The 16,875-nt window shown below is 57.3% G+C and overlaps 1 protein-coding gene across 1 annotated transcript; it reads left to right on the forward strand.

Moving 5' to 3' along the window:
* Window positions 1-936: 936 nt before the first annotated feature.
* On the forward strand, window positions 937-14,990 carry FAM53A (family with sequence similarity 53 member A; the record flags this gene model as incomplete). The annotated part of the gene is made up of 4 exons (XM_080697603.1): window positions 937-1,014; window positions 7,280-7,334; window positions 7,903-8,630; window positions 14,682-14,990. 4 exons carry the CDS (start codon window positions 937-939, stop codon window positions 14,988-14,990), a joined length of 1,170 nt encoding a protein of 389 aa, XP_080553729.1.
* Window positions 14,991-16,875: the final 1,885 nt, after the last annotated feature.

Raw genomic sequence — 16,875 nt, forward strand, 5'->3', positions numbered from 1 at the left:
TTGCTTTCCCCCCGAGGCCTGCCTGATGCAGGGCTTGTACTTGCCGGTAGCCTGCGCTGCTCTCCTCACAAGGGCAACCCCAGCTTCCGGGGCTAGAGTATTCAGCTGCTGGAACACATCTGGGGCCAGGAGCTTACCGGCAGGGTCTACACTGCCGACGGGAGGTCAGGCTTTCTGCCATCTTCTAAGCTGCCAAGATTTTTTTTTTTTTTTTTTTTTTTTTTTTTGCGTTCTGGGGATGGAAACCAGGGGCATTCGACCTCTGAGCTACACCCTCTGACCTATTTTTTATTCTTTATTTTGAAACCATGTCTCACTGAGTTGCAGAGGGCCTCACTAGTAGCTGAGTCTGCCCAAGAACCATGATCCTCTGGTCTCAGCCTCCCGAATGCTGGGATGACAAGCGTGCGCCACCACGCCCGGCTCCTTCCAGGATACTTCTTTTCCTCCATTTTCTCTGCCCTGTTTTGGAGTAAGGGTGACCTCCAGCCTGCAGTCCTCCTGTTTCAGCCTCCCCAGTACTGGGGTTGCAGGCGTGGGCCGCCATGCCCAGCGGCTGGCCTTCCTTGCTGCTTAGTGGAGGGTTTGGGATGGGCTGGCTCGCCTCGCACCTCTGACCTTTCCTCCTTGGTCTGAGGCCCAGTCACTAGAGGCCCCAGGAGCATATGTACCTGGTAATTTTGAAAATGGAAGGGTGTTTGTCAGGCATGGGGCCACTGAAATGACAGAATGTCAAGGGAATGGACCTGCATGTAATCATGTGGCAATTTCTCTCTACAGAGACTCAGAAAAGCCTATGGAAATGGGTCGTTCCATCTGTAGGACAGAGATATCACACAAGATTTAGCTTAGACCCAGCAGTGGCACGGGCCTTCTGACCTCCGATGTTCTGGGACTCCAGTGTTCGTCCGTGTGGACGGAGGAAGGGCCCCGACCATGGTCACACTCATTACCGAGAAGCTGCAGAACCAGAGTCTGGACGACCTCACCCGGAAGACCCGTGAGGCCAGCCCGGTGAGTCAGCCTCGGGCCAGAGGCAGCATCGGGGAGGGTGGAGGCCGAGGTAGGGGGTGTCCAGCAAGGTGCCAGTGCCCATGCAGCCTGCAGTGTGGTCATCACTACAAAAATAAACAAGCCTCACTGGGTGTGGTGGCCCGCACTTGTGACCCCAGTGCTTGGGAGGCTGCAGGTGGGTTGCAGGTTCAAGGCCAGCCTCAGCACCACGAGGCCCTCAGCAACTTAGAGAGACCCTGTTTTAAAATAAACACTAAAATAGGTCTTGGGGTATAGCTTAGAGGTAAAATGCCGCTGGGCTCAATCCCCAGTATCACACACACACAAATAACAGACAGACTTCTAACGAGAAGCCAACACGGAATCTGGAGCTGCCCGCTCCCGCGTGCTTGTTGCCCGCCATCTGGATAAGCAGCTCTTGTGACCCTCCCAGCGCTGCTCCTCGGGGGCTTCTCTTGGAGTCCCCGCCGCAGCTCAGCTTTGCCCGTCTTCACTGTCATGTGAGTGGGTCTGTTTTTTTATTTTGGAGGCAAGTGCATTTTACTGTCAGCTTCTGGACATCCTTTGCCCTGGGTAGATTGTGGGTCCAGTAGGAGGTGGCTGAGTCTGCAGGTGACCCCTGCAGCCATGCCTGGAGCGTCTTGCAGGGCCCGAGGCGCCGACCCCCTTCTGTCACCCCTGTCCTGCTCCAGTGTGATCAGATCAGGTCATGGGCCACCATTTGTTCAGCTTGCCATTCCTGTGGACGGGTGTCGGTTGTCGCCACTCTCTGGCCATGCCTCTCAGGGATTGAGTGGCCGGGTCACGTGGCGACCTTGCTTAGCACTGAGGAGCTGCCAGGCCGCATGCGCAGCAGCTGTGCTGTTCTGCATTCCTCAGTGGGGCAGGACAGCTCGCCACACCTGCCCAACTTTATCAGCATCATCCTGGTCCTGTGAGGTGGCTTCTCGCTGTGCTTTTGATTTGGTTTCCCCATCACCTAATGGCAGTGAGCATCTTTCCTGTGCTGAGTAACCTCTGAATAGCTTCTCTGAGGGCTGTCCGTTGCAATCCTTTGTTCATTTTAAAATGGGTTCTGAGCTGGGTGTGGTGGCACACACTTGTAATCCCAGCATTTGGGAGGCTGAGACAGGCCGATCCTGGCTCTTGGACAGCCTCAGCTACTTAGTGAGGCCCTCTGCAACTCAGTCAGACCCTGTTTCAAAAATAAAGAATAAAAAAATTGGGCTGAAGATGTAGCTCGGAGGTAGAATACACCTGGGTTCCACACCTAGTACTGAACCCAGGGGCATTCTACCTCTGAGCTACATCCCCAGCCCGATTTTTTAGTCTTTGTTTTGAAACAGGGTCTCAAGTAAGTCGCAGAGGGCCTCACTAAGTAGCTGAGGCTGGCTGCAAACCTGCGATCCTCCTGTCTCAGCCTCTCAAGTACTGGGATCACCACGCCTGGAGGGTTATATCATTTTATTGTTGACTTCTACAGTTTCTTATATATTCTCAATACTAATCTCATGCCTGATCATGATTTGCAGGACTTCTATTCAGTGTGTTGACTTTTTATTCCCTCAGTATCTTTCAAAACACAAAGGTTTTTATTTTGGTAAAATCTATTTTATCTATTTTTTCTTTTGTTTTTGGTGCTTGTTGGAATCCTAGCTAAGAATTCTTTTTTTTTTTTTTTTTAATTTTTTTTTTTTGCGGTACTGAGGATGGAACCCAGGGGCATTCTACCTTTGAGCTACACCCCCAGCCCTAGTTTTTTTTTAATTCTTTATTTGAAACAGGGTCTCACTGAGCTATGAAGGGCCTTGCTAAGTAGCTGAGTCTGTGAATCACGATCCTTCCAGTCTCAGCCTCCCGAATGCTGGGATTACAAGAGTGTGCCACCACCCCCATGCTCAGCTCCTAACTAAGAATTCTTTACCAGATCCAAGGTCATTAACATTATACTCACATCTCTGCATGCGTGCGTGCGTACGTGCGTGCGTGCGTGTGTGTGGCAGATTGAACCCAGGGGCATTCTACCTCTGAGCTACAGCCCAGCCTTATTTTTTATTTTATTTTATTGGTGGTACTTGTTAAGTAAAATAAAAAATTATGTGAGTAAAATAAAAAATATATTTGAGTACGGCGGAGTGTGAAAAACACGAGAGAGAGTTTTAATGGCACGGCTCTCCCGGGGATCAGGGCGAGGCACTGTGGGGCCCGCGCGCCTGGACGGGCTCTCCTTTTTCAGGTATGCATCTCGCGAGATGGGGGTTTACTCGCGGGAACGCCCAATTCTCGTGCCCCCCCCCCCCAACAGAGGTCATGTGATGCAAAGTCACAGGAGTGCAGGACCCAACTTATCAGTACTGGGGTTCCTGGAAACCCTTCTACCCCCGGGCTACACTCCCAGACCTATTTTTAAAAATATTTTTATTTGGAAACAGGGTCTCTTAAGCCAGCGCGGCTGGCTTCGAACCTGCGCAATCCTCCTGTCTCCGCCTCCCAAGCGCGGGGATTACAAGCGTGCGCCACCACGCCCAGCTTGTTTTTTATTCTTTATTTTATTTATTTTTTGGTAGTACTGGGGATGGAACCCAGGGGCCTACTACCTCTGGGCTATTTTATATTATATTTTATATTTTATTTGGAAACAGGGTCTCTTAAGCCAGCTGAGGCTGGCTTCAAACCTGTGTGATCCTCTTGTCTCAGCCTCCCAAGCTCGGGGATTACAAGCGTGTGCCACCACACCTGGCTTATTTTTATTTTGAAACAGGGTTTTACTAATTTGTGGAGGGTCTCATCAAGTTTCCGAGGATGGCCACAAACCTAAGATCTTTCTGTCTCAGTCTCTGTGTACCACTTACAGCCTGTGGATGCTGCAATACCGCCCTCAGGCTGTGCTGAGGGAGGAGGCCACTGAGTCCAGAGGAGGGCAGCGCTGGGTGCAGGGCCTGTCTCCCAGGCCTGGAGGGCTCCTTTGGCCTTTGCCTGTGATGTGTGCCTGGCAGGGTAGGGCTTGCGCCTCTGCTCCTCCATCTGACCTATTCTCACTGGGTCTGGCATGGCCCCTCCTGGCACCTCCATCATTCCATGCTGTGCTCAGTTCCTTTGGACACCGCCTGTCTCCTTCCCCTGAAGGCCTCTGGACAGACCCTGTGCCTGAGGCTGCCCAGCGCAGTCTTCTTTGCCTCTGTGGTACTTGAGGGGTGGAAGATAGTCCTGTGACAGAAAGACCTAAAGAGAAGAGAGGTTATTCCAGGCCCCGCTCCGTCCCTGCCCCACCCCAAAAGGACAGTAAGTGTCCTGGCGCTCTCAATGGCCGGTCTTTCGACATTTTCCATGACAGTGGTGCTGAGTAGGTGCCTGGGGGCGCTGGTTGTGCCGAGAGATCGTGGCGCACTCGGGACTGTGTCCATGTGCTGTCAGATCCGGACAGGCTGTGGCGTGTGGCTGAGAAACTGAATTTCAGGTTATGCACCATGCAAGCCCAAGTTTAGGGACGGCACGGAGGGTGCAGGCCCTCCTCGGGTCCCCTCCATGGCCGCACCGCCCTCACCGCCATCTCCGCCCTACTTGGCAGTCCTCGATGGTCCCCACCCAGCGGCCTCCTCATTTCACGAATGTTTCATGAACAGTCACTCGGCATGTGACCTTTGGGGGTTTGTCCTGCAAAACTGTACAGGCCATCTGAGCTGAGCAGGGGCTGAGCGTGGGTCTCCGGTTGGCCCCTCTGCAGGGGAGGAGCATTTCTGGTATGGTCGTGCCCTTAGGCCGAACGCCCACCCTGGAGGGTCCTCACTCCACTCTGGTGGGCCCTGGCAGGCGGCCCCAGTGTTTAGAGCCAACGGGGTGCTGCCCCTCGAGGCTGTGACAGTGATGGCGGGCACTGTGGGACAGAGATGGGCCTCTGGTAGAGCTGGGGGTGGAGCGCTGTGCACCGGGAGGTGGCAGGGGACCTTCTGGGGTGGGGCAGGCAGGCCCTAGGAAAGGAGAACTAGTCGACACAGCGGCGGAGTTTCACATGTAAAGTCATTTGGTGCACAGAGGCTCCTGCCCTGGGCCCCCAGCTCATCTGGCGCCAGGCTGGGGTGGCGCTCACCTTCCAGGGGAGGCGGTGGTGGGCAGGGCAACAGTTTGTGCGGTGGGTCTGAAGTGGTGTTTGGAGCTGAAGGGGTGCTGGGGTAGGTGGGGGTGCCGGGTGGAGGCCTTTGGGTATGGCTGTGGGTGTCTGGGGAAGTAGTCCCACGACTACCCGGTGGCAGCAGGAGGCTGTGTGGCTAGCCACAGGGCTCAGGATTCAGGCCAGGTGGCCGCCCTCCTTGGCTGTGCTGGAGAGGGGCTAGGAGCCAAGGATCGCAGGGGGAGCGGCCAGCAAAGGCTGCCATTGCTGCTGCAGGCTGGCGGGTGGGACGGATGCAGTGTCCGGGTGAAGGAGAGAGGAGGGGGTGGCACAGCTGCGTGGGGGCACCGGATGGTTCTTCACGCCGCTGCCTGAATGGACGGCCCACCCAGGGACATTCATACTGCCCTGAATGTCCGGCCCCATGCTGCTGGCTCCAGGCCGTCTCACACCCTGTCCCACATCGCCAGTGCTCACCGGGAGGCGAGTTGTGCACTCTGGGCGAGTTGTGCCTAGCGGAGCTGTACAGCTGGCTGAAGTCCTGTCCCTGCTGGAGTTGTGTCCCTGGGGTGGGGTCATTCTGCTGCGTGACCTGGTGAGGGTGGGCTTTTGAGCAGGCGGGTCCTGGTCGCGGTGCTTGCTCTGGGGGGCCTCTGGTTGAACAGGAGACTGCTGTGGACAGGGGAGCTGCTGCCCTTGGAGGGGAAGGTATTTGAGGTCCTGGGGCGGCGCTGGTAGCCTTGCTGATCTGCACACTGACAGGCGCGCTCTCAGGCCTGAGTGTCAGCCTACAGAGCCACCACGTGCATGCCAGGCTCAGAGCGCCATGTGCTTGCCAGCTCATACAGTTGTGCTGCGGAAGTGGAGCCCCTGCCCAGGACAGCCTGTCTGGCAGCCTGCCTGTCAGTGGGTCTCTTTCTGGGTCACAAACCCAACTTCCAACTTCCTTCCTTCCTTTGTCTGAAGTGACAGTCTCCATCTCTGAGACTTCATGGGTGGAATTGTGTCCAAGAGATGTCCCATGGTGTTTTCCCTATGCTGTCCTGCCAGTCCCTGAAGCTGCCCTGCCTCCCTGATGTGAACATTTTCCAGGACTGGGCACACCCTCTGCAGCCTGGCTCTTGAGATTCGGGTCCTGTGTTGGAACTGTTGCCAGCAGGACAGGGTCCCTGGAACTCCAGAGCTGCTTGCTGAAGAGTAACTGGTAGGGTTTGGAAGACAGACTTAGCCCACACCAACCGGAAGGTGAGGAGGCCAGCGCTTCAGAGGTAGTGGCAAGGTCATCCTTAGGGCTCGAAGGAAAGATGTTCATTTTCTCAGCGGAATTTGTTAGGTGTTAAAAATCCTCCAGTAATGCTGGGTGGGTGGTGCCCGCCTATAATCTTGCTACTCAGAAGGCCGAGGCAGGAGGATCACAAGTTCAAGGCCAGCCTGGGCAACTCAGTGGCCTTACCCTATATTGAAATAAAATATTAATAAAAAGTAGAAATGTGGCTCAGTGGTAGAACGCTGGCCTAGTATGTGTCGGGCCATGATTTGACCCTTAGCACTGCAACAAAACTTCTGTTAAGAGAAAAGGGAGTCCGGGCGCGGTGGCACACACATGTAATCTCAGCACTGGGGAGCTGAGACAGGAGGGTCACGGTTCGCGGACAGCCTCAGCTACCTAGTGAGGCCCTCTGCGACTCAGAGAGATCGTGTTTCAAATATAAAGAATTAAAAATAGGGCTGGGGGTATAGCTTGAAGGTAGAATCCCCGAGTTCCATCCCTAGTACCACACACACACACAAAAGGCGAGTGTAGTGGTGCATGCTTGTAATCCTAGTACTCTGGAGGCTGAGACAGGAGGACCACAGGTTCTCAGCCAGCCTCCACTACTTGGTGAGGCCCTCCACAACTCAGTGAGACCCCCATTTCCAAATAAAGAATAAAAATGGGGCTGGGGTATAACACAGAGGTAGAGTACCTCTGGGTTCAATCTTCAGTACCACAAAAAAATAAATAAATAAAAGAAGAAAATGTGTTCCAGATGGCAGTGCTTTTCACTTTAACACTGACAGCAGTGGGCGAGGGAGTTCATTGCAGTGGTAATGCACGGAGTCCTCTGGACTTGCACCTGCACGTCGCACTACTGAGGCATCTCTCCTCCCTTTTAGTATTCTGCCGAGAAACTGGACAAGAGTGGCCGTGTGTTCCCTTTGGAGATCAGCGGTGAGTGTCTCTGCCTGGCGGGGTGGCCGGGGGCGGCTCTTGGGAGCTGAAAGGGAGCTGATCTTCAGAGCAAGGCCCAGAGACGCCTTTGCGTCCTGTGTGGCTGGAAGGTGGCTGGATGCAGTCCTCCTGCTGATGGTCTGTGAGGACAGGCCAGCGGCCATGCGGGTCAGGGCTGGGGCCACCTGTAGCACCCTTGGCCCTAGAACAGGCTGGGGTGGGCTCGGCGGGGTGCTCTGCTGTGTTGAGGACAGCATGGGTGTGTCTGAGCGGCTGCAGGGGTCCTGGTGGAGAGCGCTCTTTGGGCTGAATGACCCAGGAATGTGTCGGTGGCGCAGGTGTGGTGGTGAAGTGGGGGCGAGGAGAGGGAGTGCTCTGTGGGACACGCTGACTAGCCCCCAGGGAAAGGGAAGCGGCTGTCAGCGCCCCAGCAGGGAGGGCAGGCCACTCAGAAGCCAGGTCTGCTTGCAGTGTGCGGGGCCTGGGAGGCTGCGAGCCGGTTGCCGAGGCTGTTGGGGCTTGTTGGTGCCCTGCGGCTCACCTGCTCTTTCACCTCGTGTTTCCTCAGTGGACAAGAGCCCCTGGAAGGCCTTACCTGGAGGACGGCCTGCTGGATGCCCAGTGGCCGAGGGCCTCCGGTGGCGGCCAGCATCCCCGGGCCCCTGTGCAGGCCTGGGCACGAGCAGTGCTTCAGAGCTCTGTGAGAGCACAGGGCCACCTGCAGCACCACCCACCAAGCGCCACTGCCGGTCGCTGTCCGAGCCAGAGGAACTGGCGCGCTGCCGGTCCCCGTGGCGCCCGGGCAGCTCCAAAGTCTGGACTCCGGTCTCCAAGAGACGCTGCAACAGCGGAGGGAGTGCCACGCTGCAGCGCTGCGGCGGCCTCGGCACCACGCTGCAGGGGAGCCCGGGTGCCGGCCTACCCAGGAGCCCGGTGTCGCCCGCCGGCCCCGCCTCGCCCCTGGCGCCCCGGCCGGCCTCCGCCAGCAGCGGCTTTGTGGACAGCAGCGAGGGCAGCACTGGCTCCAGCCGGCCCTGGCGTCCCCCGGGGCCCTGCCCGCTCTCCTCCAGGCGCCGCCTGTCCCTCTCACAGGAGCACCTGACAGACACCGGCACCCGCCTGCCCTCAGCCAGCAGCACCCCCACGTCCACGCCCGAGCTGGGCCGGCGCCACGGCCTGCTCCGCTGTCGCTCACAGCCGTGTGTGCTCAGCGGGAGGAGGAGCCGGCGCAAGCGGAGGCGTGAGGAGGACGCCAGGTGGACGCGCCCATCCTTGGACTTGCTCAAGATGACACGGGTGAGCTGCACCGCGGTTCTGGGTGTCCCGGAGAGCCTGGGTCTGGGTGTGGGCCTTGGGTGAGGCTGGCCAGAGAGTTCAGCGGGTGTGACCATGGTCCTGTCCTCAGTTTCAGAGAACAGAAACAAGGGGTCTGGAGGGAGCAGCAAGCAGCCAGCCTTGGGCCTCAGACCGAGCGACTCGCCTGCGGGAGGCCTGACTGCCTTTCAGGGTGGAGGTTTCTTGGGCAGAAGCCATCCTGGGACCCCAGCCTGAGGCAGAGCTCGGAGATCTGCTCCACGTGGTGGGGGGCCGAGAGGAGCCACTAGCTGTGGCTCTGCTTCGCCCCACGCCGTGCCCGCAGGAGCCCAGTGGCAGCGCGCATGCGGCCACAGGGTGTGGCTGGGACTCGGAGTCTTTGGCGGGAAGCTTGTGAGTGGTGGGCTAGGAGGAGATCTCTGGTGCTGTTCTCGGCTGCTGCTCAGGACACAGCAGAGCAGTGGGGCCGAGGGCCTGGGCTCCTGCCGCCTCGCCCGCCTCAGCGGCGCTCAGGCCCTCGCTGGGCTGGGGCGGAGCCCTGCGGGCGCCGCTCACACACAGCCTGGCTCAGCTGCCTGCAGGGAGTGTGGGCAGAGAAGAGATAACCAGCTCCCAGTGTTTGCTCCCCGGACGCCGGGGCTGGGCGCAGGGGAGTGTCCTGCCTCCACACGGTGACCGTGGCCTGGGTGGCTCTAGGCCCCCACTGCCTACCGCCGGGACGGTGCCGGGGCGCTCTGTGCCCTGCCCATGGAGGGCGGTGCCCAGCTGTTGTGGAGTGTGCGTGAGTGTGGGGCCAGGCTCTGGAGCAGCGTGGCTGCTGGTCCTGTGTGGGACTCCATGGGGCCGTGGACACTGCTCCAGACCATGCTGACGGGATGGTCGCCTTGCCCCTCCTCAACGGCAGGTTTTCCAGAAGATTCTTCTTGGCTGCTGCAGAGGTTGAAAGCCCAGAACGTGACTTTCCACAGAGCGCTGTGGCTTTGAGAGGAAGGTGGAGGTCTTTTGTGGCGTGACAGCTGTTGGACCGCTGGTCGGAGCCATGGGCTGTGCTCCCTGGCAGCCCCGGGGTGCATGGCAAGTGGCCTCGGTCTCCTGGTGCTGGCTGGACAGGTGCAGGAGGGAGGCGTGGTGCCTCACGGGGCTGGGCGGGGCTGGGCCAGGCACGTTGGTGGCAAGGGACAGTTCTCTGGAGCTACTTTAGGCACCGGGCTTCTTGGCCGGGGTGGGTGCTGGTGTTGTGTAGTTGACAGCTGTGGCTCCGTGTGGCCTTGGGGTGCCCACAGGACACGTCCTCGTTCTCTGGATGAGGCCGCTGCCTTGCTTCTCTCCTGAGCGCTCACCGCCCGTCCTTCCTCCCTGGGGCCACGCAGGTGTCCACTCATTGGCCTTCTGGCTCTAGTCTCATCAGCCTTGGTTTAACCCTGCCACACGGGGTGCACACAGATCCCTGGTTGGTGACCAGGGATTCCGTCAGCTGGGGCGGCGCGGCCACCGCAGGACGACTGCTTGGGCCAGGCGGGTGGCATGCACGCGGCAGGACTCTGACCTCACTGTAGCTTTTCTTTCTTCAGAATGCATGACTTGATCTTTAAGAGTCTGTGCTTGAGTCTGCACGCAAGCCCTTTGTGTTTGAGAGCGCACCTTCACAGCCATCGTGGACGCTGTGGGCAGCGTGACGGCGGTGGGAGGTGCAGCACAAAATAGTCAAAGCTTCTGTTCTCTTAATCTTACGGTAGAGTCTTTTGTAACTAAAATAAAAAATTAACAACTTATTGTTAAAAAAACAGACATTTGCATATCTACCTCAAGGTGAAAGAATAGTGTCTTGCTGAATTTTATTTATTTTGCTGTGAGGGATTGAACCCAAGAGCATTCTACCTCCAAGGTACCTCTCCAGCCCTGTTTCATTTTTTTATTTTGAAACAGGGTCTTGCTAAATTGCTGAGGGCCTCACTAAGTTGCTGAGGCTGGCCTCAAACCTGTGATCCTCCAGTCTCAGCCTCCCAAGTATTGGAATGACAGGCACATGCCCTCACACCCAGCCTCGAGTTACTTTCTTAATGAAAGAAGCGCCACGCTTCCTGGACGTGGCCCATGTAGCTGTGTGTTTGCTGCGTGGGAGGGCCGTGGCCGTACATACCGTGTGAAGTGTGTGGTGCCGAGCACTCAGCCACTTCCATCAGCGCCTCTGTAAGCACGGGCTATGTGACAGTGGCCATCACTTTTAGCATAAAGAGCAAGTGTTTCTCTTCACACCAGCTAGGCTCATGCCAAACCACTAGGGGCAAGGAACAGACAGCGTCTGCGGGCAGTTCTGCTGTCCCAGCACCCTGCTGAGCAGGACCGGGGGTGACCGGGCGCACGCTCCTCGTTTCTCCCTCCCTCTTTTGCTTCTTTTGTTTGTGGGACTGGGGGCTGAACCCAGAGCTACACCCCATTCTTTTTTTTTTTTTTTGGAGGTATTTGGGATTGAACCTAGAGGCATTCTGTCCCTAAGCTACACCCACAGCCCTATTTTATTTTTATTTTTAAACAGGGTCTCGCTAGGTTAATGAGTCTCAATATTTGCTGAGGCTGTCTCCAAAACTATGTTCCTCCTGTCTCAGCTTCCCAAGTACTGGGATTACAAGTATGTACCTCCAATACCTGGCTATCCCCAGCCCATTTGTTTATTATTATTATTATTATTATTATCATTATTATTATTATTTTTGTGGTACTGGGGTTCCTGGAAACCCTTCTACCTCCAGGCTACACTCCCAGACCTACTTTTATACTTTTTTATTTGGAAACAGGGTCTCTTAAGCCAGCAAGACTGGCTTCGAATCTGAGCGATCCTCCTGTCTCTGCCTCCCAAGTGGGGATTACAAGTGTGCGCCACCACGCCCGGCTTTTATTTTTTTATTTTTTTAAACAGGATCTTAGTAGGCTGCTGCGACTCTCATTAAGTTGCTAAGGCTGGCCTTGAACCTGTGATCTTCCTGTCAGCCTCCCAAGTACTGGGATCACCGACATGGCCACCATGCCTAGCAGACTTGTTGGCTAGTCATCATTTCTTTTTGTGGCCCTGGGGGTCGAGCGCAAAGGCATTCTACCTCTGAGCTCTACCCTTAGTCCTATGTCTTCTTCTTCTATTTGGAAACGAGGCCTCACTAAGTAGCTGAGGCTGATGGTGAACCTGCAGTCCACCTGTCTCAGTCTCTCAGGTGCTCGATTATAAGCGTGCACCACCACATCCAGCCACTTGTTGGTTTGAAACATTTTTTTGTGGTGCTGGCACCTGGCAGGCTCGTCCCTGCCTTCCCTGCAGTGCAGACAATGTTCCTAGGCCGCAGCCCTCTGCACTCTGCCCATGGGGTTTTGCAGACGGCTCAGCCTGGGCTTGTGTCTCGTGCTCCTCTGTGGCTCCTCGGGCGAACATTGGCCTCAGTGCCAATGACCCGGGTCCTGTTCATGTCCAGAGCCCGGCCAGCTGCCCCGCTGAAGAGAAAGGCTCGGGGTTCCTTCTAAAACTTTGCGATTGGGTGTGGCCGGCTGTTTAGTCCCTGCTTGTCCTGGAGCACGGCACACTCACGACGCTCAGCCATGCTTTGCTGTCCTGTGCTGACGGCCGTGGCTCTTAGGGGCTGCAGACTAGTTTTCCTTCCCGGGGCACGTACGGGCACCTGCTGGACAGTGGTGTGCAGCAGCGCCGCGGCGTAGGACTCTGGTTCCCGTGGCCAAGGGACTGGCTCGTCGTTTTCCTCTTGCTCTTGGCTTGGGCCTCAGGGTCACGTGGGCTCCTGGGCAGGCCTGGGGCTGCTTCCTGAACAGGCTGGGGTGGGCCGTTTGCCCTTGCTCTGAAGTCGTCTGGGAGCCAGGCATGGTGGCACGCTTGTAATCCTAGTACTTGGGAGGCTGAGACAGGAGGATCCCGGTTCACGGCCAGCCTCAGCTACTCAGGCCCTCTGTAACTCAGTGAGACTCTGTTCCAAAATAAAGAATAAAAACTAGGGCAGGGGGTGTAGCTTTGAGGTAGAATGCCCCTGGATTCTATCCCCAGTATCGCCAAAAAGAAAGAAAGGAAGAAAAGAAAAAGAAAAAACAATAAAAGGTGGAGCTGGGGTGTAGCCTGGAGGTAGAGCGCCCCAGTCACGTGGGGTGGGCATGCATAGATTTAACCAAAGCTGCCTACGGCACGGTCTCCTCGACGGCCCCACAGCTGGGCGCTTCTGATTCACTTTCAGTGGTGGTATGTATTTGTGGTGCGTGGCCTGTTTCACTTAACGTCTGGCGCTGGGCGTGAGTCGTTGGCGAGAGTCCCTCAAGACCTATCTGTCATCGGCGCACCTGTGGGCCTGCTCCTGAGGTCACATTGCGACCGTAGCAGAAAGTGTTCCACATCGCACAGCTGGGAGTTGAGATTTGCAGTCACCACGGGTACCTTCCCGTCTTCTCAGACCTTTCCCGAAGCCCCTCGAGTGGGGTCAAGTGCGCAGGTGGGGCTGGGCCTGGAGGTCCCCTGCAGGGCCGGGTGTGCGGCCGGGCTGCGCGGCTGGTCTCTGGAGGCTTCGGTCTCGGCCCACTCTCCTTCTACACGTGCACAGCTCCTAGTCTGAGCAGTTACTACCTCCTTTTTAGTTTGCTACTTTTATTCATTTTAGCTTTCTCCAGTGTTGAGCAAACAAACTGCTCTGTTTTAACCTTATCTTTTTTTTTTTTTTTTTTTTTTGTGGTACTGGGGATGGAACCCAGGGGCATTCAACCTCTGAGCTATGCCCCCAGCCCTAGTTTTTAGTTAGTTAGTTTGTTTACTTACTTATTTATTTGTTTGTTTGTTTGTTTTGCAGTACTGTGAATGGAACCCAAGGGCATTCTACTGCCAAGCTATATCCCCAGCCCTTATATTTTATTCTTATTTTGAAACAGGGTCTCACTGAGTTGCAAAGGGCCTCACTAAGTAGCTGAGGCTGTCCTCGAACTGCGATCCTCCTGTCTCAGCCTCCCAAATGCTGGGATTACAAGTGTGCACCACCATACCCTGCTTAGTATTTTTATTTATTTTTATTTTTTATTTTTTTGTGGGTCTGGAGATGGAACCCGGGGTATTCGACCTCTGGGCTACACCCCCTGCCCTATTTTTTATTCTTTAATTTGAAACCGGGTCTCACTGAGTTGCAAAGGGTAGCTGAGGCTGTCTGTGAACCGCGATCCTCCGGTCTCAGCCTCCCAAATGATGGGATTACAAGCATGCGCCACCATGCCCGGCTTCTTATATTTTTATCCATTATTTTGGTGTTTTAATCCTTATGTTTAGATAAACATGACAGATGTTGGCTATAGGAACTGCAGTAGGCTGTGCCAGCTCGTTACCCTATGGGTGAAGCTGCGCTCAGTAGCACCTCAGGGTTCCTGCCAGGCCTCTGCGCTGAGGAGCAGTGCTGGGTGGCACAGGGCCATGCTCCTCAGCGCCCAGGCCTGGGGGGGGGTCACCTGGGCCTAGATGTCTGTGTGTCTGTGTCTTCGATGTTTCAGTGTAGAAGGACTTTACACAGTGTATATTTAGGAGTGCCCTTAGGAGAGCAGGCATGGTGGGAGTGGGTCAGGGCTGTGAGATTTGGAGGGCCAGCTGTGGGCTGGAGCCCTGATGGGGCCCAGGAGGCTCAGGGTGCACATGCTGCCGAGGCCAGGACTCAGTGAAGAGCCGAGTGTGGCCCCGGGGACGTGGTTGGAAATGGGACGATGGACTCTGGCCAGCCTGCTTGCTGACTACTAGACTGCACAGCTCCAGAGTCCCCAGGGGCTGGGCTCTTCATGTGTCAGGCACCCATAAACCTGGCATTTTGCTTGGGGGGGACCATACCGCTTGTCTCCCCAGAACTGGCCCAGCAGGTGGCTGGGAAGCTGGCCAGCTGTGGCCAGCCGGGAGGGCTGAGGTGTGGCCTAGGTGGGCCTCGGGTGCTGGCGCTGGCTGCTGGGGCGGGCAGGAGGTGAAGCGCCGCCTCCTGCATGCAGCCTATGGAAGCACTTTCAGCCATATCTTTTCTGTTGCAGACTTTAAAAAACTCAAAGAGCCTTTGCTCCCTTGACTACGAAGATGATGATGAGGACGAAACTCAGGCGAAGACGGTCGTGTCCTCCCCGTGTGGCTCCCAGGGCCTGGCGGGTGTCGTGACCCCTGGCTCCAGTCCCAGGGCTCCCAGGCCCTGTGCTCCCAGCTCTTGGGCCTCGAGGGAGCCGGCGGCCAGCCCTGGCGAGGGGGGCAGCAGCGGAGACCCCAGTGACTGGGACAGTGCGGGGGAGGAGGGCGTCTTCCCCCTGGACGGCGGGGAGCTGGACCTGGAGCAGATAGAGAACAACTGACCGTGGGCCGCTGCCTGCCGCCCTGTGACCGACCGCAAAGAGGTTTTGTACTGTTGTGCCATGAGGCGTACTTTTGATTCAGTTTTTCCTAAAGATGTATTTTGCATTTCTGTGGCTTTTGCAGTTCGGGAGAGCTTCTCTATTTTGAAATGAGTTTTCAGAAGGGCATTCTATTAAATGTGCATCCGCCTATGGGTCCTGGTGTGGCTCCTTTAATAAAAGCCAGCGATCAGCGTGGGGCTGGCTTGGGGGCTGGCGGTCTGTCTGCCTCCGCAGGGCCCTTGGCACTCAGGGTCTGTGACGCAGGCCTTCCTTACCCTGGACTGTCATCGGTGCCGGGCCTCTGGTGGCCAGGAGGCTTTGTGCTCTCAGGTCGTGACGCCGTCCCCAGGCTGCTCTTGGCAGCAGCACCACCGCACCTCGCCTGTGACTTCAGTACAAGGCGTCTGCTCTGCCAAGCGACTGTGCTGTCTTCATCCCCAGGGGTGGCCTGCGGGTGCCTGGCCTTGGCGTGGCCCCGTCAGTGTGTGGACTTCCTGTAAATGAAAACTGAAGGCCCTGGTCTGAGGAGCTCCGCTGAGGAAGGAGTGGTGAAAGGAACATCACTGGGGGAACTTTTTTGACCCTCCTCCTGCAAGAAAACCGGCCAGGTGGGTGGCGTGAGAACACGCCACCCTCAGCTGGTGTAGACCAGGAGTGTAGGCCGAGGTGGGAGGGACTTGCTTTCAGGCGCCAGCTCTCAGGGTGGCCGGCTCCCAGCCTTGCCCTTGCCCCTCAGTGGACGGCAGGTGCTCACAGCTGGCCACGTTCCATGACACTGGGCTCCTGACTCATCTGTTTGAGCAGCTGTGATGTGGCCGTGATGGTTTCCTGTCCGTCGGTGTCAGGCTGATGAGTATCTGTTAGAACCTTGGCTGCTGCCTAAGGCCTGGTGTCTGCAGCGGTGGCCACCGAGCCCAGCTCACCAGCGAGCGGGGTCCCACAGAGGGCTTTGCTTGGCTCCAGAGCAGCCTGTCGTCAGTTCTTGCCCTTGCCGCTGGGTTATGACACCAAGCCCTGCCCGGGCTCTGAGTGGCCCGGCCACCCCTGGGTGAGCTCTGCGCGGAGCCCCTCCACACCTTTCCCACTTTTCTCATGCACTTGGGCTTCTCTTTGGTGTGTGTGTGGGGGTCACTGGGTCCCGCCGCAGCCCCTCCGTGCCCGCGGTCCCCTGAGTCTCAGCTCCGCCTCCCTGGCTCCCAGCTGCACCCTGGGCGTGGCCGCTCCAGGTCTGCGTCCTTCCCCTCACTGGCTGCCCGCGGGTCTACCCCCTAGGAAGCCGGTGTCCCATGGGGGATGGGGTGCCCACCCTGTGCCCACACCAGCCCCACGCTGCAGCTGGAGCCATGCACGCCCTCCGCAGAGCGGCCGGCTCCCCCATCCTACCCCTCTTAAGTGCTCAGCTCGGTGGCATCGAGCGCGTGCTGTGTGTCTCCGGGGTGTCCCGTCTTCCAGTGGTCACACCCTTCCCCGCACCTTCGCCCCCTGCTGCAGTGTGTCCTGTGCCTGATCCCCCCACTTCAGCCCAGCCCAGGGGCCCCAGGCTGCCCCGGGAGTCCGGCATGGGGCTGTGTTCCCACCCTGAGCATCACCTGCACACACCTCCTCCTGGCCAACACGCCACACCTGCGGCCCCATCAGCCCTCCGCCACATGGACAGGTGCGGGCTGGCCGGAGACAGGCAGGAGGGATGCCTGTGGACCCACCTCAGTGTGCCTCCTGCCCGATCTCTCACGGCTCTTGCTGGGGTGACAGTCATCCCTGCCCTTGGGATGTGTCTGCCCCAGCCTCGGGCCCGCCCACGGACCTCTGGGCACTGGGCGGAGTCAGAACTCTGCTGTGGCTC

Source organism: Muscardinus avellanarius (assembly GCF_963383645.1).
Source record: "Muscardinus avellanarius genome assembly, chromosome: 6".
NCBI lineage: Eukaryota > Metazoa > Chordata > Mammalia > Rodentia > Gliridae > Muscardinus > Muscardinus avellanarius.